The sequence below is a fragment of the Xiphophorus couchianus genome, chromosome 19 (assembly GCF_001444195.1).
Source record: "Xiphophorus couchianus chromosome 19, X_couchianus-1.0, whole genome shotgun sequence".
In the NCBI taxonomy this organism is placed as follows: Eukaryota; Metazoa; Chordata; class Actinopteri; order Cyprinodontiformes; family Poeciliidae; genus Xiphophorus; species Xiphophorus couchianus.
In genome coordinates this window covers 7959681-7985972 of record NC_040246.1, presented here as the reverse complement: position 1 = coordinate 7985972, position 26292 = coordinate 7959681, and the positions used below count along the sequence as shown (strand labels likewise).

Sequence of the window (26292 nt, the reverse complement as noted above, 5' to 3'; positions counted from 1 at the left end):
TACCAAAGGAAACACATAATGTATGTATCTAAAAAAAAAAAAAAGACTACACTGTGCAACCTTACAGTGCTTCCTTTTTCCTTATTCTTGGTAAGATACTTGAACATTGTTTTTGATTGCGGAGTGCAGCCAACACCTTTAGGATCTCCTTAAACCTCTTTAATACACACCTTTTTCCTTCCACTTAACTTACTATTGAAACACCTGTGCCTATGGACACCCAATTATTTTTTTCCAGCAACGACCTTTAGCCGCTTATATTAACCCTCCTTATGGAGGGTTTGTATGATTCTGGGGATGATTTTTTTTGTTGTATTTTTTATTTTTGGGAAACTAAAATTTTGGCTTCTCAGGGGTTATGAGCAAAAATCTTCTAAATTAACAGCAATAAACACCTAAGTATGTACATCTATGTAAATTTACATATTACATAATATTTCGTTAAAGCTGTCCTATCCTTGTCTCTGCAAAATCCCAGCTATCCATCTTTAGATATACTTTATACAAAATCTAGTGGCCTTTATCTCCGTCACACAGTGGTTTCCATTATTTTTATGTTTGGAGACATTGATGACATTTTGATCAGCTGCAGGCTACACCCCCTTCCCCCGGAGCCCTTTCAATCCGAAATGCACTGTAAAAAGCTTCTACGTCGCAGAGAATGACTCAACAAGACCTTGAATGTTCACATTACACAACACCGGGGACCACTGTTCGCTTTGTCTGCTTTGCACACACACACACACACACACACAGTCATACATCTACCATAGACAACCAAAAAAGTCAGGAGCTTTGAAGGTGAAGTGCAGTCACCATAGTAACTCGTGTTGACTCCCTCCGTCTCCCGGCAACGGGATGTAGGATGATGTCAATGGAAAGCATGCTATTTTCTACTGGTGACAGAATGATGTCACTCCTTTTGTGTACGCGAGGAGAGAGAGGGAGAGGGAGAGAGGTGGAAAAAGAAGTTTATTCTGTAATCTGCCGAGGCGTGTCGGTAGCATTCCATAAAAACAATAAAGAAACAAAGGCTAAATAAATTCAGAACACGCTGAATCATGAGCTAATTAAGGGGACAATTATCCTGTGCTTCCTTGTTTCCTCCCGCCTCCCTATAGTTCTTCTCCAGCTTCTGGGGACAAGTTTATATTTCTTCTGAAAGGTGGAGAGAACGGATGATGCACAGACTCCCCTCATTCTGCGTCACTACTTTTATATTTTAATCATACAGTACATTACAAAATTGTTATAGAGGGTAATGATGAGATCAACCTTTAATGAATAATTCGCATTCCTTTCGCTACTTTCGGGGTAATAAAAAGTAGGTTTAGAGAGCATGTTCACACACATATCGAGCTGCGTCGATTCGATGACATGCAGACAAACAGGCAGGACGAGGAGCATTTCTTTTCTCAACAGACGACCTGAGGACACTTGGAGACAACTACAAAACTATGAGTGAAACTATGACACTGGCCTCTTTTTGCCTCCAGTCATAAATGGCATTAAACTGAGTCCGAAATCTACCCGTGCTCTGGATCCATAAATACTCCCAGTTCCTGAAGGATAGAAATAATAATAATAATAATAATAATAATAACAGAAATTAAAACTTTTGTGCTACACATGTAGACGCCTGCAAGCTGTGCAGGTTAAATTCAAGAATCTTAATATTTGTGTGCAAAGTTTAAGTCCTGGATGCTCAGTGTGAGAAGCCACTGCAGAAAAGGAGACCTGTTGTTCCCCCTCCAGTTAGTCTCTCTCTCTCTCTCTCCTTCTCTCTCAGTAGCTTCACAGCTATATATAACTTTACGGCATTACTGCAATATTAGTGGGTGGATTGAGGAGTAAATTGTCTTTTCCCACTTATAAACCAAAAGTAGTCAAACGCTTTTTTTTTTTGGGTGACGATTTTTCACACTGAGCGCTGCAAGGTTTGGAATAACTTGGTTTTTACCTTCTACTGCAAAAAAAATCAGTATTTCCTTTCTTAAGCTCTGAATATTTACTTGATCCTGAATAATTTCTGAGAATATCCTTTTATCTCTTCCACAGAGAGACATTAACAGCGTGTGTTTGAGGAGTGCAGTGAAACATGCCAGACTTTGCCAAGAGGATAAACGTCAGAGGCAGCCGCATCAGCAGCCTTTCCAGCAGAGAACATCTTGAAGGTTTTCCCTCAGTATTCTGCTGCCCCCTACAGGCCTACATTGTACCTGCAGTCACATTTTCTTCCTCGTAAACACTAATAAGTCATGCCCGTCTTATCAATAAGTAATTGGAGAGTCTTTTATGAATAAAATAGTAGGACGTAAACTCAACAAGACCACAAATTTATTTAGAAATCACATTAGAGAAAATCTGATCATAGTCACAGCAAAACAAAGCAAAAACTTTTAATTCAAGAAAAATATAATCAAAAAAACACTTATAATACAAAGCAGATAAATCAATTTGTCTGTGAATAAAATGCAAAACCTGAACATCATAATACTATATATTATTACTGTGACTGTGGAAAGCATGCAGAAATAATCCATTTTGTGACCAGCAAAACCTTTAAAGATCTATCTATTGAAGGTTTGGCCATTTTGGTAACAACTTTATAAAACATTCATAAAAACAGCGTCAGTCACAAGTTTACACAAACCCATGAATATTTCTTTAGGATATCAAATGCTGCTGTCTTTATTTCAGGGTGGAATGACCATACAACCTCAATTATTATTTTAATTAACACAACTTGCTCTTGATTTTCTCTCTAAGCTTTACATACATCACCATTGACTTCTGGTTCAACGTTATTTATTAAGTTGCACCTAAAGCACATGTATCTTGACTGGCACAATTTCAGCTAATAACTGATCATTCTTTGTATTAGAATTGGTTGATTTTATTTCAACTGGTTGGTTTCTCGGCATACGCCTGACTTTTAAGCACCATCCACACATTCTTAAACGTTTCAAGGCATGGGTCATATTAGAAGTTTAATTTTGGGCCTGCATTATTCATTACTAACCCAATTTTAATGTGTGTGTTTGGGATCATTGTCCAAGTTTCAGCCTGTTGGTTTCTGGTGAAGTTGCAGATGTTGAAGCAAGTCCTGTCTTCATTATTCCATCCACTTTGCAATGAACTGGTACTACTGGCAACGCCACCACCACCATTGTCCAATATGCACAATATCACACAACTGCAAAGGACGCAAAAGAGGCTTGGATGCCATTTTGTGGTGCCATGTACTGAATCTCGGTTTACCAAAAGGAAATTTGACCATGGATGTTCGTTTGCTGGCTTTTATTTTCACTTCTGATGTAGTCCTTTGTGGCTGAAACATTAAGAGTCGGGGGTCGCCATGATTGGTACATAAAGAGAAGAGTGAAAAGTCGTAGGATTATTCAGTGATATCAAAATGTCATGTTTTCAGTATATCTGTGAACTTTGTAAACAATTTTCTTCCATCTTATGTTCTAACAAGACCCCAAAGACACATACAGCCTGGGATGGATAAAGCAGGACACTATCAAGATACTGAAAACGAGAAACGAGTTGTCCTCAACTCTTTGAATTTAAAACCTTAAACTTGCTATCATTTCTACCAAGAAGAGCGGTCAGTGGCTCCAAAACATGGCTTTGTGTTGGAACTCTCGAAATGAATTTAACCAAATAGTACTGGGGGAGATGTGTGGGAAGAGTATGTATATATCTGAGCCTAAATGTATAATTCTGAACCTTTGTAAATCAAAAAAAAAACAGCAATAATTTCAAACTTGTGCACCAAATCGTTAAAATGTATTGACTAAAAACGTCCAAACTTATGACATTATGTAAACTTTTAACCAGCACCATATCAAACTGCGCCCCAAAATAGTCTAACATTAACATCACATGTCATAAAAAACAATTTTTTCATACAATTTGATTATAAAAACAGAGTCCAAAAATAAGGGCTGAGTACCCCATTAAAGCTCGCCTGGCTTTTGGTTTTTATAAAACAAGTCATCTGATGACAAAATATGTCCCAAACTGTAGGTTATATAAAGAGTGGGTCATCATGCTGAAGGCAGCATCAGCAGAGAGCTCGTGTTTAAAATTACACCTTAATATTCTTAACCTTAATATTCTGTGTTTAGCTTGGAGTCACAGCTACTTTCAGATATCACTCATCATCTTATAAACCAGGACTTCTAAACAAGAAGGATGTCACAGTGACACTTTGCTCTTCACACGGCACACAGGCAGGCCCAGAATCCATGGTAACAACTACAACGGTACCACTGTCACATCGTGAGCAGAAGCTGCGGAGGTCACTTTCTGTAGGCTGCACCAATCAAATCATATGTACACTATCGAAGCAGGAGCTGAATCACTATTGAGCACAAAGAATATTAAAATATGACATCATTCTGTGCGGTCCTCACTGTATCCCTTCTATGAGAACGGAGATTTTGAAACACCACTACGTCCATTAAACTAGAAGCTAAGAAGAAAAAATTTAACCGATGGAGGATAAACAGCCATGTTGGTGTCTTAAATGCATTCGGTGTGAAGACGTGATGGTCCCACAACACAACACAGGAGCACAAATATCACAAAAATTAGAAGTAGAGGCTCATTTTACAACGCTTTGCAAAGAGAATCAGCTCTCTCTGAATTCAACACTTTAACTCCATGAACAGAAACAGCTCAGTCATGTTCATGTTTCCTTCATGAACTCAGTTAGCATCAAAATGTGTCGAATGTAAACTCAGTGATCATGCTTATGCAGGTGAGTGAAGGGACACCTCGTTACAGCTGCGGTGAGGGACTTTGGGAATACTTTGGGGGGGTCCCTAACCAGCACACGATTTATTTATTTATTTTTAAATCGCCAGAGGTCAAAGGTCAAGAAATGAGAGGGAAGCTGAAGTCAAAACCTCACAGGCCCCCCCAAGTGTGCAGGTGGTGAAGTGCAGCGTGGAGAGGAGGAAGGAGCGGAGCGGGAGGGCGTGAGCAGGTCCGGAGCTCAGGAGTTGTCAGAGGGGACATGCTCCTCGAAGCCTTCGCTCTCCCTGACCAGCGCCCTCTCCAGGATGACGCGGCCCTCTTTGTACCGCTGACTGTCCTCGGTGGCAAACTCGTAGATCCAGCCCAGCTTGCTGTTGCAGTTCTTGCAGCTGACGTCCCGCACCATGTGCCTGCCGGTGAGCATCACTCTGTCCTGCACTTCGCTGTACTGGAGGTTCACCACCTGCGGAGGTGACAGTAAAGCCTGTGGTACTGGTTCCGAAGCATTGCAATTCTGTTGAGATGTTTACAAATATTCTTCATTGGGATTAATATCAGGTTATAGTTACAACCTAATATCAAGAAATTGGTGTAGAAGTGAATTACTGTCCAAGCTTTAAATATTTTCTTGCTGATTTTAGGTTAATATGAAGGATTTGGTATATATTACAGTTTTGGATAGAGTTGAGTTTTAGTGCTTCCTAAAACCACTGTTGTTCCTAGAGTGAAAATTAGTTAGATCACTCTAACTAATTTTCTTTCATACAAGATTAAAAGTTTGGGTGAAATAGTTTAAATATGGGTTCAATTGGGTTTTCCAATCAGTTAAGAATTACAAACCCACATTAAACTGGTTTTGATCTTCTCAAATGTGTATGACCTCTACCCTATTGAAAAACATGTTGACTATGCCTTAAGGTCTGCCACAAATTCAACAATGTTGAATGAGTACACCTATTTCTGAGAGAACAGGTCAAATATTCAACCAGAATTGTCCAGAAGTTTAAAAAACTGTGTGTTGTTTTGCTAAAACTCAGTAAGGAACGTTTAACAAAGCATTAGTAAGGCATATGTATAACTTCCGAGCTTAGGAATGACAGAAAATACAATATAAATACAAACTTCTACACCTAATCTTTTTTTTAATGAAATCTGTGAAGCTGTATATTATATTATGAGTTCAATCTGCATAGAGAGCAGTTCAAATAAACCACTAAAAGCTCCCAAATTAATCAGAAATCTATACTGTTGACAAAGTGTAAACCTCTGGAGCTATATGTGTGCGAACCTTATTGAAGAGGAAAGCTCTGCCTGTGGCTCCTGTGAAGCGTGTGGAAATGAGTTCGGACCGATTCGTCAGGATGGTATCGCAGTTGGCGCAAGAGAAGAGGCGCGTCCCGCCAATGTGATCCAGGAAGATGCGTCCCATTTTCTGATTTATAATACAATCACCAGAAACAGAGGACAAGAGAAAATATACAGGAAATAATATGCAAATACGTTAAACGAAGACAGCTTTAACCCTTTTTAAATGTTATTAGTCTACGTGATTTATCATAAATAAGTATCTTCCAGGAGATCAACTGGTGTGAAGCAAATTAATCCATAATAACTGAAAATTGGGACATATTTTGCTATTTTTTAATACACTATATTAAAAAACAGTGTATTTTTTAATATAGTGTAGAGTATAGTTAATAGTACTAATTATACTCTACTTAACAATAGCCCTAACAATAAAATGCCTATAATAGGAAATATTTCAGGTTGACCTGTTTATGATTATATGTGGAAAAATCCCTAAAACAGGAGTTTATTATTAAAACGGGGAACCTAACAGTCTTGTTAGCAATCCACTGAAAGCTGATCTCATTATTTTACGTTTTTCCTCTAGAAATATTCTCTTACCTTTCTGCACTATTATCTGTGAAATTCCTCACTGGATAATATGCAAATGATGCTACCTAACCTGTTTTTACTGCACTGCAACTTGTGTTTTTGCAGTAAATGGACAGCATTTCAAGCCATACTTTCTTTATTAACTGCACATGTAATTAATATTTTCGGACACTTGGCATTTCTTTGGTGTCAAGTCACATTTTTAAAGACTATTTAATTTAAAGCTGAAGATGTCCTACTTCTAAATACCAACTATATATTTTAAAAGTGAGCCATTTTCTTTTTTGTGTGTGTTTTGTTGCATTACCATTTCCTTAAGCTGAGCTCTACGTTCCCGATAAGCTCGACATCAATAAGGTTGGCCGCAAATAACAGTTCAGACATTAAACATTCTTGTTAAAATAATGAAATAAAATAAAGCCTCTTGAATGAGCTCTGCTGTTCAGAAAGAGACATTTCGACGAACGTACAGGAGACAAACGCGTTACTTGTTTTTCAGTGAGATTTCACGCCTCGTAGCCAGAGAAAGGTTTTCAAAACATTTTAGTCCATGAGAAAACTCAGTGGAAGCAAACATCAGGCTAGCCGCTCAGCTAACAACGACAACAGGCTCGGAGCAGAAAAAAAACAACAACAAACGAATATTTCAGCTTCGCTCAGCATAACAGCTTCTTACCTTATCAAAATGTGGTTTCAGTGGCACTGAAATGTTCGTCCCGCGATTATGTCATCAATATTTACACTATTTTGTGTGCGCAAGTGTTTTGTTTCTGTCGTCGTGGCTTTGTTTTTCTTTTTCAGCTGTTCCTGTCTGCGTTCCGCTTTCAGCCAGTATCAACATCCGGTTAGGACCGAGCGGCCGCTGCTGCTGCTGCACCAACATGTTGTTACTTCTATCCGCCGCCAGGCGTCGCCAGAAATCCAACCGCCGGGGAAATGAATGTGCCGAAGCATAACGATGACCCGCCTCAAAGTGAGTTAGATACAAACATCTATCATAATAACTCAGAGGTCAAAGCAAGATTATAGAGGCTTCTAAGAAGCCCTTATTTCAGCTAATCCACCAATTAAGCACTTATATTATTTTTCTCGTGTTTAACACCAACAATTAAATTGACTACATGACAGAATACATTATTCTTTGGCACTCACATGCAGGGGCGCTGCCAGGAATCTTGGGCCCCATGACGAAAAATTAAATTGGGCCCCCCCACGCAGCTGCTGTTACAATTTCTTGAGTCTATCTGACCCATAAAAAGCGTCACAATTTTAAAGGGTTGCAACTGCTTTGCTTTCTTTGGTCCAATACTGATACTAGGACAATATTTACTGTTCATGAATTTTACATGCAACAGTCTGCATACAGTGTGCAAGTAGGTTGCTTAAATTTTTTCTATTAGTTTTAGATTACTGACATGTCTCTCCCCACGAGCAACAGTCATAGGCACCGTGCAAAAATATACATAAAGCAATCCAGACATCTCAAAAAATGCTATGTTGCTGCATTTTATTCAAGCTGCAGTATAAAACTTTAATAAAAAATATGTTTCCTCCATATTTGTTAAAGCTGGCAACATGTCGTGACAGTTTGTCATGAGACAGATAATCTGTGAAAACAATCAATCTCCTCCACCTCCTCCCTGAGCTGCTATTGCTAGCTAAAGTAATGCAACTTTGCGCTGTGCTGAAGGCGCTATGGTGTGCCTTCAAAATAAAAGCACGCGAGTGGAAGATTTCAAAATTCTTCGCAACTGTGGTGAAATTATTGGGTGGGACGAATGTGACTGTCTCCAATAGCGGGGGGGGTCACGTCCCCCCTTTATATTTTCTATCAAATAGATAGCAGGTACATAAAAATCTAGATTTTTTCCAACTTGATTGCTTAATTCTGCTATGTTGTCCTGTGTGACAATTTTTAGTACAGACCTTTTGGAGTTGGAAGGGGTTTCCAAGTTTGTGGTTGTGCTCACATGCAGACCAAGAAAATAGGAAACTATTCACAATTACAGTGTGAAAGACAGACACACACAGCAGAAATTATTAAACTAACTTACATTTAATTTTTACATAACTTACTATTTGATTGTTGCAGAACCCTATCAAACAAATTTCATAATCAAAAATCACATTGAAAGGTTTTCCATTTGAGTTGTGTATGTTAATAGTCCTTGTCTTTTACACCTCTGTTTAGCAATTTAGGACTGATAGTGAGAGGGAGACTAACATCACGAAGGTGCTTATGTTTTGTTTTGATGCGACACATCATAATACAGCAGGCATGTTTTCTCTTCAATGAGACTCGTGATAGAGTGATTATCAAAAGTCCATCTAAGGGCAAACCTCATAAAGTTTACAGTAATCTAATCGCATCTCGACACTTTTCCAAAAATAAGCCCCATTTGATTTTATATGATTATAAATCCAAGGCTGAATAGATGCAGCATCAGCATGAATCAAAGTTGACTTCTGAAGGCATATGGCTGCACTGGATTTTATTTAGTGGTATCAGAAAACAGGAGGCTGCATAAAAATGGGCACCACACTTAATCCTTCTCCTTTTATTTCACATTTTATTCTGCTTAGGTCTGTCAAATAAAACCCAAATAAAGTTTGTGCTTATGATGTGGAAAATTAAAAGAATGAGATCAGTTTAACAAAGCTCTATATATTGTTCAGTTGCTTAAGATCAATGTTTTATTTCAACTGTAAGGTCTTTAACCTAACTTTATTCTAATGTACGAAGTCTGTGTAGGAATCAACATCACTGTGATAAGCCTTTCAAAACAGTAATATTACATTTATTCTAGCTTTCAAATTGTCCCGTTTTATTTCCCATCTTTTCCTTGTTCAAAACCTCGCCCTCTTGGGAGTCTTCGCCATCTCCACACCCTCTGCAGGTGGGGTGTACATTTACAGTGAATGAAAGCTCACAGTCATTCTTCATCTGAATCTGAGCAGGAGGGGAGGGGGAAAAAAAAGACTCAAACAGTTCTCCGTGTGCACGCCATCTCTCTGCATCATGGCCGCAGTTGCCCTCCTGATTCTGGCTGTTCTTGGATTCTGCAACACATTCATGGGTAAAGAACCAAGTTTTCCTGATGAAGTAGGGCATTCAATTTGTGCAAAGATTCTTGTGTTTACTAAAACGTGTGATATCAGAGATCTGGTAACTAAATAGCCAACCTGCTCTTTAAGAGCAGATGTACTTCAGCACTCAGAGACTGTTTGAGTTTGACTTTTATAATCAGTAAAGATTTATAAGTTATTTTCCTTTAATGTTTTACCAATGTTACATGATATGTAGCATTGGTGTAAATTTACAGCATTTCTCTTAATTAGACAGAAATATCTGAGGACTTCTACCAGCATTACCACACAGCTTGTAAGAGTGTCAAGACAAACCTGTACGAGGATTTAATTTCATCTATGTCTTTTGATAATGTGCATTAAAAATTCAAAGGGCTGTTTTCCCACAATAAAGTAATAATCTTTGCCCTTTGTCACAGTTAGTGCTGGTGTTGATTTGCAAGAAAATGGACCTGCAAAACACAAATTAAAGGAGGTATTGTAATTTGTCTTTCTCTATAAGATGCATGTGTCATTTTCTATGTCCTATATCTAATGTATTGCTCAACTCAATTGTGTTTTTCTGCTGCAGACAGAACGTTTCATGTCAGTACTTTGCACAGCACTGCCTGGCTCTCTGTCCTCTTCCCCATCAGGTAAAGCAGTGCAATCGGCACTGAGGAAGTTGCACTGTTGCTTGCATGAGAGATTTGTTTCTTCAGGAATTCATGATTCTTCAGGAAGTTGTGACATTTCTGATTTTTGTTTTTCCTTGTCATCAGTTCATACTCTCACACCAGCTCACATCACAGGCCTTCACACACTGGGACTGCCTCTATCCCACAGGTACATGCACAGTCTGCAGTAAAACACAGACAGACACTTACTTTAGTCCTCAAAGTTATGGGCCTGTTACTGTCATCAAGAAATGCTAAATAGGTATGGTTGATGAACCTCCTAAGCAAAACAAATTAGAGATTGGCATAAATGTTGCAGCAAAAAGTTGCTTCTTTGCTTTAAAATGAAGGTAAAGGAAATGCTGATGTGCATTTCTGGCCAGTAAACTGAAAGTAGGATGCACACTGGCTTTTAACATACAAGAAAAACAAATTTGGTAGTTTGGAGATATTTACAATCAATTGTAAATAGTTTACACACACTGTCATGGTGTGCAAACTACACCGTGAATGTCCACACAATACCTCTATTAGAGTGAAGAGGTTTTAAAACATCCATTTGTAAACAGCAAACCATAGATTGCAGGCTAGCAACCAGCTAATTTCAGCTTGTTATGTTTGTGTTTCTCTATAAAAAGCAAAACAACAAGAATGTACAAGGATCTGCACATTAATGTTCCTTGAAAAATATTTGTAACTTTTGTAACTTTTATGCTATATTTTTGCTTTAGTCTATGTATTAAAATAAAAATGATCAATAAATAAATGTCACAGATAATATATTGACTTTATTAATCAACACTGTGAATGATTGTCACTTTTCTGTTTGACATAAAAACAATTAGAGAACATAGACTGATAGTCTCATGAAGAGTTAAGCATTTTGATAAAATTTTGACTATGTTTACAGCTTCTTATGCCATGCATTTTTTTTAAATTATCAGGAATGAAGCCTCCACAGTTGTCAAGAGGCTGAGAGGTAAGATTAATCAAAACAATGCTTTGCCACTAGGCACTTTTCAGATTATATATTAGAAAGTGTTTCATTCAAGATTGGCAGAAAGTTCACAGCAAGTGCAGATCATATCATATCAATGTTCTGATTAGGATGCACTTTAAAGAAAAAGGTATTGCATCAATAGCCATGCCGTAAATTGAGCTTATCTGTACGGATATGATAGTCAGCCATAAACACAGAACACTGACCTTCAAGCCACATAATTATGAACACAGCATGACTACAAGAATAAAACATCTCTGTTTGCTGAAATCTTAAAATGTGCTCAAACTGCTTTGTCATACCAAGCATTTTATTTAATATATTCTCTATGTCTGTACAGAGCTGTTTTCCATGTTTAATCCCAAAGTGGTCACTCAGCATGAGGATCAGATCTCCTTGCACCACGGGTAACATACAGCAATCAACCATCCAAGTGCTTGAATGTAAAAATTGTACTATTCCTCATGTGTGGAGGTAATGTGTTTCAGGAGTTTAATACAAGAGACAGAAGACCTTTCCTCTTACCTTTCCAAACAGGTATATTCAGTCTATTCATGCAAGCTGTCATGAGTTCTAAGCATTTAATTTATTTGTATTGAATCAAACCCGGCTGGCTTTATGTCCTAGGAGGCGACAGACTGGAACATCGTGCTGTTGTTCATCCCTGTAGATTTAACATGTGCCTGTTCAACAGATGTGAGGCTTCTTGTGTCAAATCTACAAAAATAATCTATATTATTTTTAGCACATTTATCTATATAAATGTGCTTCCTTTGAATATAGTGTGTATAAAAGAGGCGTGTGTTTCTTTGCATTATAGGGTGTTGAAAGCATTAAAACCACAGATCAGGAAGTGGGCGCAGCTCTGAGGATGCTGCAGAAGCAGGTGTGATTTTGATGTTCCATAAAACTCCGTCATCAACCAACAGAACAGTGATAAAAAAATCAGAGACAATAACTGTATACTGTTATGCTGGAAATGTGCTTCCAGGTGCATCACACTATGGTTCGTGTAGTGGTTTGGAGTGAACATCGTCAAGAAGACAGGTGAATGTTTGATGAAAACTAAAGTTTAAAGTACTGTTCCTTGTTGATACATATGGGTGCAGTATGTTGGTATTATACAGAGCCTGGTAAAAGTGTTAATAAGAAAGTGTTAAGAAAGTAATAAAAAGGATGAATTATTAAAAGTAGCAAGAAATACAACATGTTTCATTGTGTTTTTAGGTGATAAACAAAGGTAATTCAAAGTGCTTCAGAAAACAAACAATAAACAAACAAAAAATAAATATTACATCACACTGGCAAAATACAGGGAAGTAATAAATGCTATGATCCAGACTAGAAAAAAAAAATCAAGGTTCACGTTTTAAAAATCAAAGTCAACTCTACACAGGTGGTTTTAAAGGAAGTCAGTGTTTCAGTCGTTTTGCAGTTTTCTGGAAGATTAGAGGACGTCCTGGTGGCAGAATTATACTGTGAAGTGCCTTTTCATCAGCAGCAAGGCTGTGGGGAGTTTATGGGAGATGGAGGGAGATAAATGTACACCTGAAGTAACACCTGTTACTTCCCACATAGTAGCTACTGGGCCTTAATTATTTCAAAATCATTCAAGAATCATAGCCCATCAGACCGGCAAATAGTTCTATGTGTTGACTCAGGAGCACTGTTCACAAATGTGCACTACCCTTTCCACATTTCTATGTGGAAAACAGTTTTTAAAAACGCATAATAATTTTTTTTTTTTTTTTGCCTTATAACTATGCTCAACTTTGTGTTCATCTACTACACAAATCCTATAAAAACACACTTAAGTTTATACAACACAAAATGAGCAAGATTTCAAAATGAGGGCTTTTCTACAATGTATGCTTATAAGCTGTGAAGGATTGTCAGAGTTACATGTTTCCTGTTTTTGCTTTGTGGCAGGTGTGATTGTGCAAATGAAGGCATAAACCCAGGTCTACATAAAGCGTTCCTACTGAAAGCACTGCAGGTACAGCACTGACTGGTGCATGACTTGTGATGTGCATTAGTTTTTCAGAGCTATCTCCATACTTGTGTGTTTGATCTGCTTTCAGGACTCTGTAAGTGATCTGCTGAAAAATCCAGCTCAGTACAGCCGAGGTGAAGACTTCACCGTTACACTGCAGTCTTCTCCAGTTATCCTCGAATCCTACTCAGATTCTGTAAGTGAATAGAAATCAACACTAACTATAGCTCTCTGTGAGCTGTGACCCATATGTTTTCTGTACCATTGGATAAAGACTATTAGCTAATGTGTAATTTATATGTGATGTGTCTTTCTTTGAAGGAAATCACTGACTCCCAAATAAATGAACTGGCTCTTCAGCTATGGACCAATTTGGTGAGTTCTCATAAATGAACGGGAAACAAGCTCAGTTTAAAGAACAGTTTGTGCAATCATGTCTGGTATGCAACAAAGCAACGTGCTGTGTAGATAACAGGACACAGTCAATAAAACCCAAAGTAAGATTGAATAATGATTAGACTTGGTCTGACTGATTAGATAACAGATGTTAAGATTAATCTTGTGAGATTAACCTCGGGTTGTGTTTCCCATACTTCTTTAAATCTGTGTGTTCAGGGAAACAGAGCACACGTGTGATCACTTTGATTAAACATACAATTACAAAAAAATAATGACCCCTTCTCTTCTATCAGCTCCAGCCCTCAATACACCAGACAGAAATGAATGATCTCATTCCCTGCCCTACAGAGGTAAGGTAAACCACTGAATCCCATTTTCTAAGTCTAAACTTGTTGAACACCTTTAAAAATTTCCAGGAAAGGCCTTTTCTTCGAACATACATAAACACCCCCGATGGAAGAGAGCACGAGAATGTTGCTAGCAAAGCCTCTGCAGCGATAGATCCTGTAAGAGTTTCTTTGATAAGACCCAAACCAGATTGAAGATAAAGATTCTGCTTTAGAATAATGAGGGATTCTCTCTGTTGTCAGGTTATGGGCACTGAAGTGGTTTGCACAGATCGAAATCCATCTCCCACCACACCTACATCAGGTAAAGGATTTTTTTTTTTTTCAAAACTTAAAATCTGGAAAGCACTTAATTTTAGGCTATTTAAAATGAGCTGTTATTTTCCTGTGCAGTTCACAATGTCAGACCTGCGGATATCAAGGTGGTGGCAGCTGTGGGTGACTCTCTGACAGTAAGTGTTTTTCATCTTTTTTCATGTCAGCAGCTAAGTTAGCTGCATAATGTATCCAACCACAATTGTTATCACAAAATCAGTGCATGTAATATCCCTATCACAACTTCTTGGATATAGTGCTTGTTAGGGTGTGATGCTTCTGGCCACCTAGAGGTCCTTTATGCCAGGAACAAATCTAGCATTTAGTGAACCAGATCAGAAAGCTCATAGAGTGAGATCGGGCAATGTGATGATGGTAAAGAAAGAGAGTACTGAGGAGATCAATATTATTGCATTAAGGATCAACATTATCATCATGGTATTCAAAAATATTATCAAACTGTCATGTTACACTAATGTTTTTCAGCCATATTAGCGACTTTTAAGTTGATTTTTAAGTCAAGGTAAAAATTTGAATGAGAGACAGGGATGCTGATCAGAGAGCCACATATTACACCATAATACTGAAAAGTGATTTAAACGTATTGGAAAGGCAACCAAAACAGATTTACCTGTATCTCCTTTGTTTGCATTGGTTGTTTCTGTGATGCTACACATCTGATATTATTCCAGGCAGCCAATGGCGTCGGTGCAAATCAAAACAACCTCTTGTTGGTCACTTATCAATATCGAGGACTGTCATGGAGGTGAGCTCTGCACTTTGTGATATTAATGATCCTTTTTCCTATGAGCTGAGATTTAAGTAAACTAAGGTCTGTTTCTGCTATTTTCAGCATCGGTGGGGATGACAACATATCCAATGTGACAACATTGCCTAGTATGTTTGTTTCCGATGTTTTATTTCAAAATAATTAACAAATATTTGCTAAATATATTTGCTATAACAAGGTTTTAGCAAATAAAAGGTTACTCTAAGTGGTATTTGTCTTGGAGCCTCTTCTAAGACAAGCTGCCACTTTTTCTTAGCTCCAGGTCCTAGGATGTGATGTTTATGTCATAGGTAAAACTGAACCTAAAACAATTTGGTAATCACAATTAATACAATATTTATCAAGAAGGCAATGCTTTCCCCCAAGTCCAGATTGTTTGACATTGATTCCTCCCACCCCACTAAATTAAATCACCATGTTAAGATTTTTGTACTCAGGTTTTCTTTGTCTGAATTTTAAATTTGACAGATGACTTGCAACATTCCAGTGTCACATAAACAGTTCAATCAAGGTAATGTTGTAAAAAAAAAAAAAAAACACTCATAATGGCAGCTTCTGTTGCTGTTTAAACCTCGGACATTTATGGTGCCTTGATGGACGACCTCAGCACACACATCAAATACACGTGCGGTAATGTAGCCTGATAACATCACAGATCTTTGCCTTTAATCTTTGCGCTGATAACAGGCTGGAATTAATATTTAATAATATGTTACATAAATCAAAATCACACATGCAATGGACACACAAGTCTAGTTCAAACATCAGTGTTGCTGTTCAATTGTTTGATTTGTATTGCAGTTACCTGTGAGCCTAAAATTTAAAGCAAAATGAAGCATTTTTTTTAATCTGTATTGCATTAAAATAATTGATTGTTTCAATAATTTTTATGAGATGACATTGTCAACTCATGATGTGTGTTTTTATTTCTATTTTTAATTCTTAAAACAGAAGCTGCAATTCAAGTGGCAAAAACATGTTATTTATGAAGTTGTATAATTTAATAAAGATACACATTTATTGGGAACAATGATGAACACAATATTTTTTTAGAATACTTTTATTGCAGTCAAATATCCCCACAATATTAAAACAAATCATTTATTTAGTTTCATTTCTTCATTTCAATATTAATTTCTTTGTAAATTTATTTAATAATAAAGCAAAAGTCCTGAGCCAGTTTCATTTGACTACTCTTCTAAAATATTCAGTATTGCCCCAGGATTAAACATGGATTCTCAATTGATGTTGATGTAGCTGTGTATAGTTTAAATCATTTTTCAAATCCTTGCATTTTGTTAAACTAAAAAGTTAATTACCACAATTTTTCCAGTAATGCTACAGATGTTGATTAACTCACTTGATAATATTCTGGTTTGTACAAAAGGAGCCCCAAGTCATTGAAACGACCAAACGGAGCACAATTATTTATCTGTAGCTATAAGCCTCAGCATAACATTTTTTTAAATCTGTTTGAATTATTTTTTGTAGACATCCTGAGGGAGTTTAACCCTAATGTGACTGGATTCTCAACGGGCATCGGAAACCAGGACAGTCCAGGAGCTTCTCTCAATCAGGCTGTACCCGGAGCACAGAGTGTGTCAGTTAACCACCAGACATCTGAAATATTACTAAGCTTTTTATTTTTTCCCATTATAAATACATGTGTTGTAATATTATCATATCATCTGAATTATCTTATTGAACTTTGTCTTTTGTTATAGTAACATGGTACATCAAGTACGCACTCTAGTGGCCAAAATGAAAAATGACCCGGTATGGAAGGAATTGTTATTTGCAACTTTATACAACGTCTCATTGTCATTGTGTTACTTTGTTCACGTATTACATCACAATCTTTATCTTTGATCTTCTTTAGGGTATTGATTTCTTCAATGACTGGAAGGTGATCACCATGTTTATTGGTGGCAACGACATATGTGCCTACTGCAAAGACAGTGTAAGTGCTTTCTCCTCACACATTTTAAGACTTAAGCCATATTTTTTAGAGTAATCCTCACACCTGATTATTTTTAAGACGTAAACAACCGTATTTCAGATTAAAGTTGTGTAATGAATGATTTACATTAGATTCAATATGTTTTCACTTACATTGTTTTACATGGTAAGGCATGGTCATACAATCAGTACAATACCCTTGAAATGTGACAAAATCCCAAGCAAATGTTTGAACTGAAAGTTTCCCATCAAATGAATTTAAAGAGTTTGTTTTTTTTTCCCACAGGTTGTCTTTTCAGCCAGAAATGTTGTCAATCGAATCCGTGAAGCGCTGGACATACTCCATGAGGAAGTATGTTCTCATGGCCTTGCACTGTGCACAGTGTGTCTGAAAAGTGCCAAAGTCTACATTTCAATTACTTACTATGCTAATTTTTTTTTTTTTTTTAATCGTCCAGGTACCTCGTGCAATTGTTAACATGGTAGAGATGTTCAACATCGTACCCCTGCGTGAAATGCACAAGGACAATTCTTTGGATTGTCCCACCTGGCTGGTCAAGTTAGTGATTTTTGTCTCACCAAGGCAAACAGTAAGACTTAAAAACCTGTGACATGTTGCTATTAACTGCCCTGGTGTACATGTTTCAGTATAATTTGCCCCTGCGTGCTGAAGCCCACTGACGGATCATATGAACTACAGAAGCTCAGTGACTTCAACAGAGCGTATCAGGTACAAATCGGATAAATATTTTTGGCTACTATTTTTATGTATTTGGCCATCAAATTTAAGCTGTTTCTGTTGTGGAAGCAATTATATTTTCTCTTTACTTCTTGGAAGAACATAATCAAAGTAAAAGGCTTTTATTCTGTGTACAAAGAGAGTTCATAGTTCTAATAGTAATAGCATAGTTTTTATTAGTATGCTTTAAAGTATGATTTAAAAAAATAGATGTAATTGGTGTCAGGGCCATTCCAGAACCTTAATTTTCACCTACTTAATATTTCCAAAAACAGATTTATTGTTTGTCTGGGATAGCCTTCCTGTTGGGCTCTCCAGGTTTGTCCATATAGCTGTCCCACCTCCACTTTGTGTACACCACCATTTTATACTGGCAGTAAAACAGAGCGTGCTGTTACCACCACCATGCTTTAAAGTTGGAGTGTGATCTTCAAAAGCCTTGCCACTTCTTCAAACATATTTCATGTCATTGTGGCCAAAATGTTTGATCTTTACCTTGTTTGACAACAAAATGCCTCCCAAATGACATGTGGCTAGTCTACTTGGAAAGCAGCAAATTTCAGTCATACGTTCTTTGAGTAAAAATCTTTCTTTCAATGGATACAAAGGAAATCTAAAAGATATATGACACAGAGCAGATTTCTGCACGTTTTACTTCTTAATCAAGGAAATCAGTAGAAAAAGTAACTGTTTAATTTCACTTTTAAAAGTTGAAATGGAAAATAATATTGTCAAAAAAAATTGTAAAACTATCAGTTTACATGTTGTATTTAGATTTAGACTACTTCTCATTAGATTTGCATTATTTCATGCTTGCACTGAACCATATTTGTACTAATAAACTACTACTGCAAATAGTAGTAGTTTTGTTCATCAATATTTTCCCAGTTGAGAAACTGTAATTTTGTACTTGCTTACATGTAGTGCATAATGTCCCACAATGCTAAGGAGAATTGTGTTTAGTTCTCAGCATTTTAAAAAAATATTTACTCTTAGTAGCTAAGAATGATGCTTATTTCTCCTTTGTATGACAATAAAGGCTGTTTCTGTTCTTAATATGGATTGTATTGAAACAAATGCTGTCTTAGAAGCTAAACTGTCTTGTGATATTTGTTACCTTGTCCACCTGGCTGTAATTCTCAACATGTTGTCTCTATTGTCTGCAGCATGGCATGAGAGAGCTGATTGAATCTGGAAGGTATGACACACAAAACAACTTCACGGTGGTGCTGCAGCCCTTCTTTAGAGAGGTTGTCCTTCCCAGGCTAGAGGTGAGAGTGGGCAGATTTTACCAAAAAAGTTTTTTCTTCATATTTTGTTTTTCTTTTTTATTCATTTTAAAATTCTTTTTACTTTCTATGCTAGGATGGTCGGCCTGATCGCTCTTATTTCTCTCCTGACTGTTTTCATCTCAGCCAGAAAGCTCACACCCTCATGGCCCGGTCCCTTTGGAACAACATGGTAGAGTTTGTTCCAGGGCATGTCTCATGTTTGTGTTTTTTCTTCTTTCCTATTTTAATGTAAAATCAGTTAACGGCTCTCACAATGTCTTAGTTGGAGGCAGTTGGCAACAAGACTTACACCCAAGATTTCCAAGCTGAAATTGATCTCAAGTGTCCAACAGAGGTAAACAATTTTCAGAAATTGTATTCTATACATTGCTCCAAACATTTGCATGCATTCATTTTCATTTTGGTTATTTATCTAGAGCAACCCTTTCATCCGAACAGCAGTCAATAGTGACTACACCTTCCCAGGCCCTCCACCAACATCACCTCCCATTACTGTAGGTTATGTTTTCCCAAATTAACATAGTAAATATTTATTGTGTGACCAGCATGCTAAAATATATGTATTTGTAATTTTTCTAGAACTGGGGCAGCGATTTCTCCTGCACTTATACAGCTCCATCAAACTCTGTGCCCACTTCCGGTAAATATCCTGATGATAATCATGCGAAAGGCTGTGTTTGACACATAGAAATGTACAAATATCTGGGTTTTGTTAGCCCACAGAGTGCGTCCAGCAGATATTAAGGTGGTGGGGGCTGTTGGAGACTCTCTAACGGTAAGTATTGGTTACAGAGGTCTAATTTGGTATTAGAAAAACATAGAAAAAAAAGACAACCTGGCTCAACGTCCACCCTTGTTTTACATAATTTGTGCAAAGGTGTCTCTTGGTCTTGTGGATGCTGACTAGAACTTGAAATCTATTGTTGGGTGGATATACAAATGCTAAAATTGGTATTCTGATGCTATGTCTTCAGGCTGCATTTGGTGCAAGAGCAACAAACCTGATGGAGCTTCCTACAGAATACAGAGGAGTGTCATGGAGGTGAGAGATTGCACAAAAGCATTCTGGAAAAAAAAATCATGTAAAACTGTGTGAACTTGGCTCACTTTGTTTCTCTCTCTACCTAGTATTGGAGGTGATGATACTCTTGAGACTGTCACAACATTGCCCAGTAAGACTCGAGATTTTTTTTTCTACGTTGTGTAATTGCACAATAGCACCACTAGAGGTCAGTCCTAGCCCAAATAAACGGAAAATCTCTCTGTAATGAATTTTTTTTTTTCTTGACTTTTTACATCAGATGTCCTGAAGAAGTTCAATCCTGGTATCAAAGGGGCTTCAAAGGGAACTGGAAAAGAGCAGACTGGTTTCAACATGGCTGTATCTGGTGCTAAAGTAGGGTAAGCTCGAACACTGTCCAATGCTGTAGGCATTTTATGAACTCATAAAAACAGCAGCCTGACAATACAGTATATCCAATTATGTGCAGAGGGATTCCAGCTCAGGTCAGGCGTCTGGTTGATGCCATGAAAAATGATGCTGTGAGTTTTTAACTGATTTTAAACTGCTATTCAGCTTTGTTGCAATGCAACGCATTTGATTCCAATATTTGCTCCGTCTGTCTGTCTCTCTGGATCTTTTATTGGATGGAGCTAGACGGTGGATTTTCAGAATGACTGGAAACTTGTGACTCTCTTCATTGGAGGCAACGACCTTTGTCAGTACTGCAATGACCGGGTGAGTCGCCTAAAGCGTTCCCTCTGAAATGCACTGAGTCTCTGGTTAAGCCTCACTGAGTGTTTATGTGGCACTGCCTCATGATATCACTCCCCAAATGGATCTACGCTCCAGAGCATAATGACGCTTTGTGAGGGGCTCTCCTCTAATAGCCTTATTGTGTCAGAGTGAGATGAGAGCAGGCATGGTTTCTTTTCAATGAGCACATTCTGTTACCTTACCCCTCCAACACGGACCTCCCGCCTCCCACGTCTATCCCAGCCTCTGTCTGCATTAAAGAAGCACAGAAGAGGACAGAGACAGGCCTTGTTCCCTACAAGGCATAAACAACTCAGAAGACTTTCTTCATTTAGTTTCTATGACTCACCTCAGGCTTTATAGACTAAGCGGCCTTTCTTTAAATGACTCTCTTTTGAAGCAGGGCAGGAGAAACGTTGCATTAATTTAAAATGAGCTCTAGGATTGGGTGCTTACAAGTTGCATGCCTCCTCTAGCTGAATAGATTTAGACTAAGCCATTTCATGATGCACTTTTTTCTCTTGTTAAGGTAGAGACGCTAAGCAGCAATGGCAGTTTGCGATATGGGCCATAGGGGCAGTTGCCCTGGGTGGCATTAAAAAGGAGACATAAGTAAAGATAGAGATTATTTAGCTGAGTTTTACCCAGAACAGGTTTTCTATTGCTTTCATGCATGTGCAGGCAGTGGAGAGTTGTGTAGAGAAGGCATCCACAGGTTGCTGCTAGTCACACAGCTCCCGCATGGAGAGGATGTGCAAATTATTCTGAAATGTCTTATTTTCCCTTAGTGACTTTTTGTTACCTTACATCTTGTTAGACCATTTTTGTGTTCAATGGACAAGGAGGACCTCAACCAAGGTGCCATCTGCTGTTAAGAAGGCTTAACAAAACTCTTTGTTCACCATTAATTATTTATTCATTCTGCCTAAAAACCCACAGGCAGCTCTTTCATCAGCAAACTACACCAATTACCTGAGGACAAGCTTGGATATCCTGTACAATGAGGTAAGATGACTATGATACACCATAAAATCTCAAGTCTAACAGAAATTGTTTTCTACACATTTTGTTTAGATCAGCACTGATCCATAAAAGGATCAAATCTGATTAAATTGTTTTTTCTTGGTGTTTGGTTTCAGTTTCCAAGAACTATCGTCAACATTTTAGAGATCCTGGAAATTGAAGGCCTTCGCAGAATCAAAAAGGATGGCCTTGGATGCACCTTGGTCCAAAAGTAGGCAACACAATAGTCTGATCATGTTTTCATAAATCAAGGCCACTGAGTTCTAAATTAAAGCACTTTTTGTCAAAACCTTCTTAATGATGAGCTAGTTCTCTGAATAACTTTAAGGAGAAATTCTGTTAAGTCAGATTCAGTTTGAAATGTATATAAAAGAGACCAAAAGGTGTCTCTTTAAAATTTTCCAGTTTGCATAGCTTTTGCAAATGCAGATTTGGCACTGAGTTATTGAAAATTATTGATGTCATTGTTGTTGTAGAGATTCCTAAAGTATTTTTAATTTTAGAACCCCTATAGTGCCAGGCACATATAGAGGCACCCAAGGTACAGATGTGAAAAAAGTCTTAAATGTATATTCTTTTACAGTACCATAACAATACACTGAAAAATTAAGAAAATTTGAAGCACATCTAATTTAAGTTTTAATTCAAAACTGCTGGAAATCTTTTTTATGTTGAATGACACTGGGAACTCAGAAATACCAGGAGATATTTTAAACACAAATCTGATGTAGGCAATAGCAAACATGAAATGGGTCGTCATTGTTTCTTTTAGCAGAATGATGGCCAAGTCAACACAGAAGTGGTTCACCAGCCATTTTAGTTCCCTGAACTTAACCTGATCGGAGAGCTGAAAAAGACTGAGCTTGAGAGAAAATGCAGGACTCTGAAACATCCATATAGATTTTGTAAAGTGGAATGGTCAAAGGTTCCTCTCTATATGGTGATTATGATTTTGTAAGAAACAATTATTTTGTACCGAGGTATTTTTCCTCATAATGCACTCAGCATATTTTCTTTTAGGTTACGTAACTGTAAGAGACAATTAGTTTATTTTTAAAATATTTCTAGCATGGGTCTCGACAATTATGACCGACATTGAATCCATTTAAAATTAAGCATTTCATTTTCCAAAATGAGCTGTTAATTTCCTCCATTTGACCCACAGGCAAGTGTGCCCCTGCTTCTTGCTACCTGGAGAGGATTCCCCAGAGCTGGCTGAAATGAAACGGATCAACCGGGAACTTCAGGTTTCTAGACAGAGAATAATGTTATCTCTGGAACATGTTATGAGTAAAAGAGGTCAGCAATAACATTTGTATCCACTTTTGTTAGACTGCGACTGAAAATCTGGTGTATGGAGACCGTTATAACGGCAGAGAGGACTTTGCTGTGGTTGTCCAGCCTTTTTTCAGAAATTCCATCGTTCCTTTAAATGCTGTAAGCCATCTGCACAATTGCTGTTTCGAGATTTAGGTTTAAGATGGAAACACTCCCATCCTGTTAGAGCACAAAACACACTCAGCGATCTTGTGCTTGCTTTCTTGTAGGATGGCGTGCCCGACACCACCTACTTCTCCCAGGACTGTTTCCACTTCAGTGAGCGAGGACATGCTGACATGGCTGCTGCTCTGTGGAACAACATGGTGAGTTTGGCAAGGCCAAAAGTACAAATCTAACTGCAGGGTTTTAGATATAGTGTTGCTAAATTACCACTTAAGCTGAGCAAAGTCCTGTTTCTGTTTTGTCTCCAGCTGGAGCCAGTGGGTAAAAAACAGACCTACAACAATTTCACCAATGCCAGAAATATCCTCAAGTGCCCCACTGAGGTAAGACATCTGCTGCAGATTGCCACTGTTGACCCATTTTTGCAATCTATTTTGTTGTAAGTACAGCACAACTACAACATATTCACACTTCTAAAGTTTTTTCCATATTTTGTTGTTAGCTACAGAGCCCATTGTTGGGCTCCAGAATCAATATGTGTATAGTTCCATCCATCCATCCATCCATTTTCTGTTCACCCTTTGTCCCCAATGGGGTCGGGAGGGTTGCTGGTGCCCATCTCCAGCTACGTTCCAGGCGGGAGGCGGGGTACACCCTGGACAGGTCGCCAGTCTGTCGCAGGGCAACACAAAGACATACAGGACAAACAACCATTCACACACACACTCACACCTAGGGAGAATTTAGATAGACCAATTAACCTAACAGTCATGTTTTTGGACTGTGGGAGGAAGCCGGAGTACCCGGAGAGAACCCACGCATGCACAGGGAGAACATGCAAACTCCATGCAGAAAGACCCCGGCCGGGAATCGAACCCAGGACCTTCTTGCTGCAAGGCAACAGTGCTACCAACCGCGCCACTGTGCAGCCCCAATATGTGTATAGTTTACTTTTAAAAATCTATACTAAATAGCTCACAAAGACAAAGTCAAAATAACTGTTTAAACACTTTTCTAAATAAAAAGTGTTTATTTAGAACACTAAATAATGAAACGCATCAACTGGATCTAAACACTTTAGAACACTAAAGTGTGTCAATGTCCCCTATCTGTTGGGACATTGACACACATTACATGGGTATGTATTCACACACATTGCCATGATGTTCAGGTATCAATTCGAGTACATCTGAATTCCATTGGTTGACCTTGAGCACTTTATCGGTGTCCACCAGTGGTCAATTCAACAGCAAGCTCATTTCAGAGCAGAAACCAAACACAAAAAGTCAGATTAATTCAGTAAAGAAATTGTAAGCAGGACATCAATCTGTAGAAGAAGGAAGCAAAAAAATTATTACCTGGACTTAAATTAAGAATCACTCTAAAGACCTAAAAGCTCCTGAAATGACGTCAGACTTATATAGCACTAAATTTAATGCCCTTGCATTTTTCAGGAGCAGCCGTATATCTTCACAAGCGTGAACAGCTTTCCCAGTTTGACCACAACCACAGCACCCACAATGGGCAGCACAGCACTGCCTTTCACCCCAGAATGTTCAAGCACTGTCCCAGCATGGCTTGCTGCTGTACTGGCCATTGTTGGGCTTCTGATTGGCTGCGCCGTCACTTGGCTCCTCCTCTCCTACAGACACAAGAGAAGCAAGAAGAAGACATCAGCTACAGTTGAGATGAATGCTTCTGCTCACCATGCTTACTCTAACTCTAACACTGAACCATCCAAGCAGAAAAACGAAGAAAGTCAGGGACAAAACAGTGCTTTCTGATAGCTCAGGGCTTGCAGAAACAACTAAACAGTGTTTTATGTTCAACAGAGTAATGTAGCTCTGTCTATTTTGACAAGAAAAATAAATAAATGTTTTATTTTATTTACAGAAATCAATATCATGAGTACTTTAAATGACTAAATGAGAAAAATGTATTTAAACTTGTTTGGCTGAACATGTCAGAACAATTGTCTGTGAGGAACATTTGCACTTTTTACTTTTGCACAGGCTGGTAAGGCAAATTTAAATATTGCAGCTGGTCTAACAACTAACATCGAACAGGTACTGCCACAAACCACTGAATATATGCACATGGCTGCTTGCACATGCAGACATATGCAAGCATGCAGACTACCTCTAGTGATTACATATTTCCTTCTAACTTCCTCCTATCTGCACCACGTTTTTGGACAATGTAACATGAAGTCATAGACGTAATATTCTCCTTAAAACTTGAGCAAAAATAATTGTAACATTGTGCAGTTTTGTGCCATACTTTTCCGTTTAAAAAAAAATATATATATTTTTTTTGCTCTTATCAAAGATGAAATAAATAATTTGAGATTGTGAATTTGGAAAATGTGTACGCTCTGTCCTCTTGAAAAGCACTGGGAGTACCATCACATCATAAACAAGATGGACCACTCATGCCTGTGTGTGTTTATCATACCAACAGTGCAATAGATTGGAGGCTATATAACCACATGTTCTTTTATGGCACTCTTAAAATGATTAAAGTAGGCTGACAGCTTCTATTATCTTCATCACATATTAAGAGGAATAGAAAACACTTTGCTTTGATTAGAATTGCAGGTCTAATATTTAGGAATAAATATTAAAATATATTTAGAGGTACAGAAAAATTTCAGAAACTTCTCTGTTCCTGCTGAAGAAAAGGATTCCCATGTTTCACTGTGGGGGCAGTGTGTTCAGCATGAGGTGGATTATCAACTTTTGGGTTGTTTGTGTTTTCATTTGTATCTAGACCAGGGTTCTCAAAATCCAGGCCTTGAGGGCTGCAGTCCTGCAGTTTTTAGATG

General features: G+C 37.9%; 1 protein-coding gene and 1 pseudogene across 1 annotated transcript; one reads left to right on the top strand and one right to left on the bottom strand.

The window, feature by feature from the left end:
- Positions 1 to 2315: 2315 nt before the first annotated feature.
- LOC114133770 (protein yippee-like 5) lies at positions 2316 to 7528 on the bottom strand. Its single transcript, XM_027999847.1, has 3 exons — positions 7346 to 7528; positions 6059 to 6202; positions 2316 to 5233 (listed from the first exon to the last, which is right to left on the bottom strand). The coding sequence occupies exons 2-3, from the start codon at positions 6197 to 6199 to the stop codon at positions 5009 to 5011; spliced, it is 366 nt and encodes a 121-aa protein (XP_027855648.1). The 5' UTR covers positions 6200 to 6202; positions 7346 to 7528; the 3' UTR covers positions 2316 to 5008.
- A 2045-nt stretch (positions 7529 to 9573) lies between these two features.
- LOC114133768 (phospholipase B1, membrane-associated-like) lies at positions 9574 to 25823 on the top strand (annotated as a pseudogene).
- Positions 25824 to 26292: the final 469 nt, after the last annotated feature.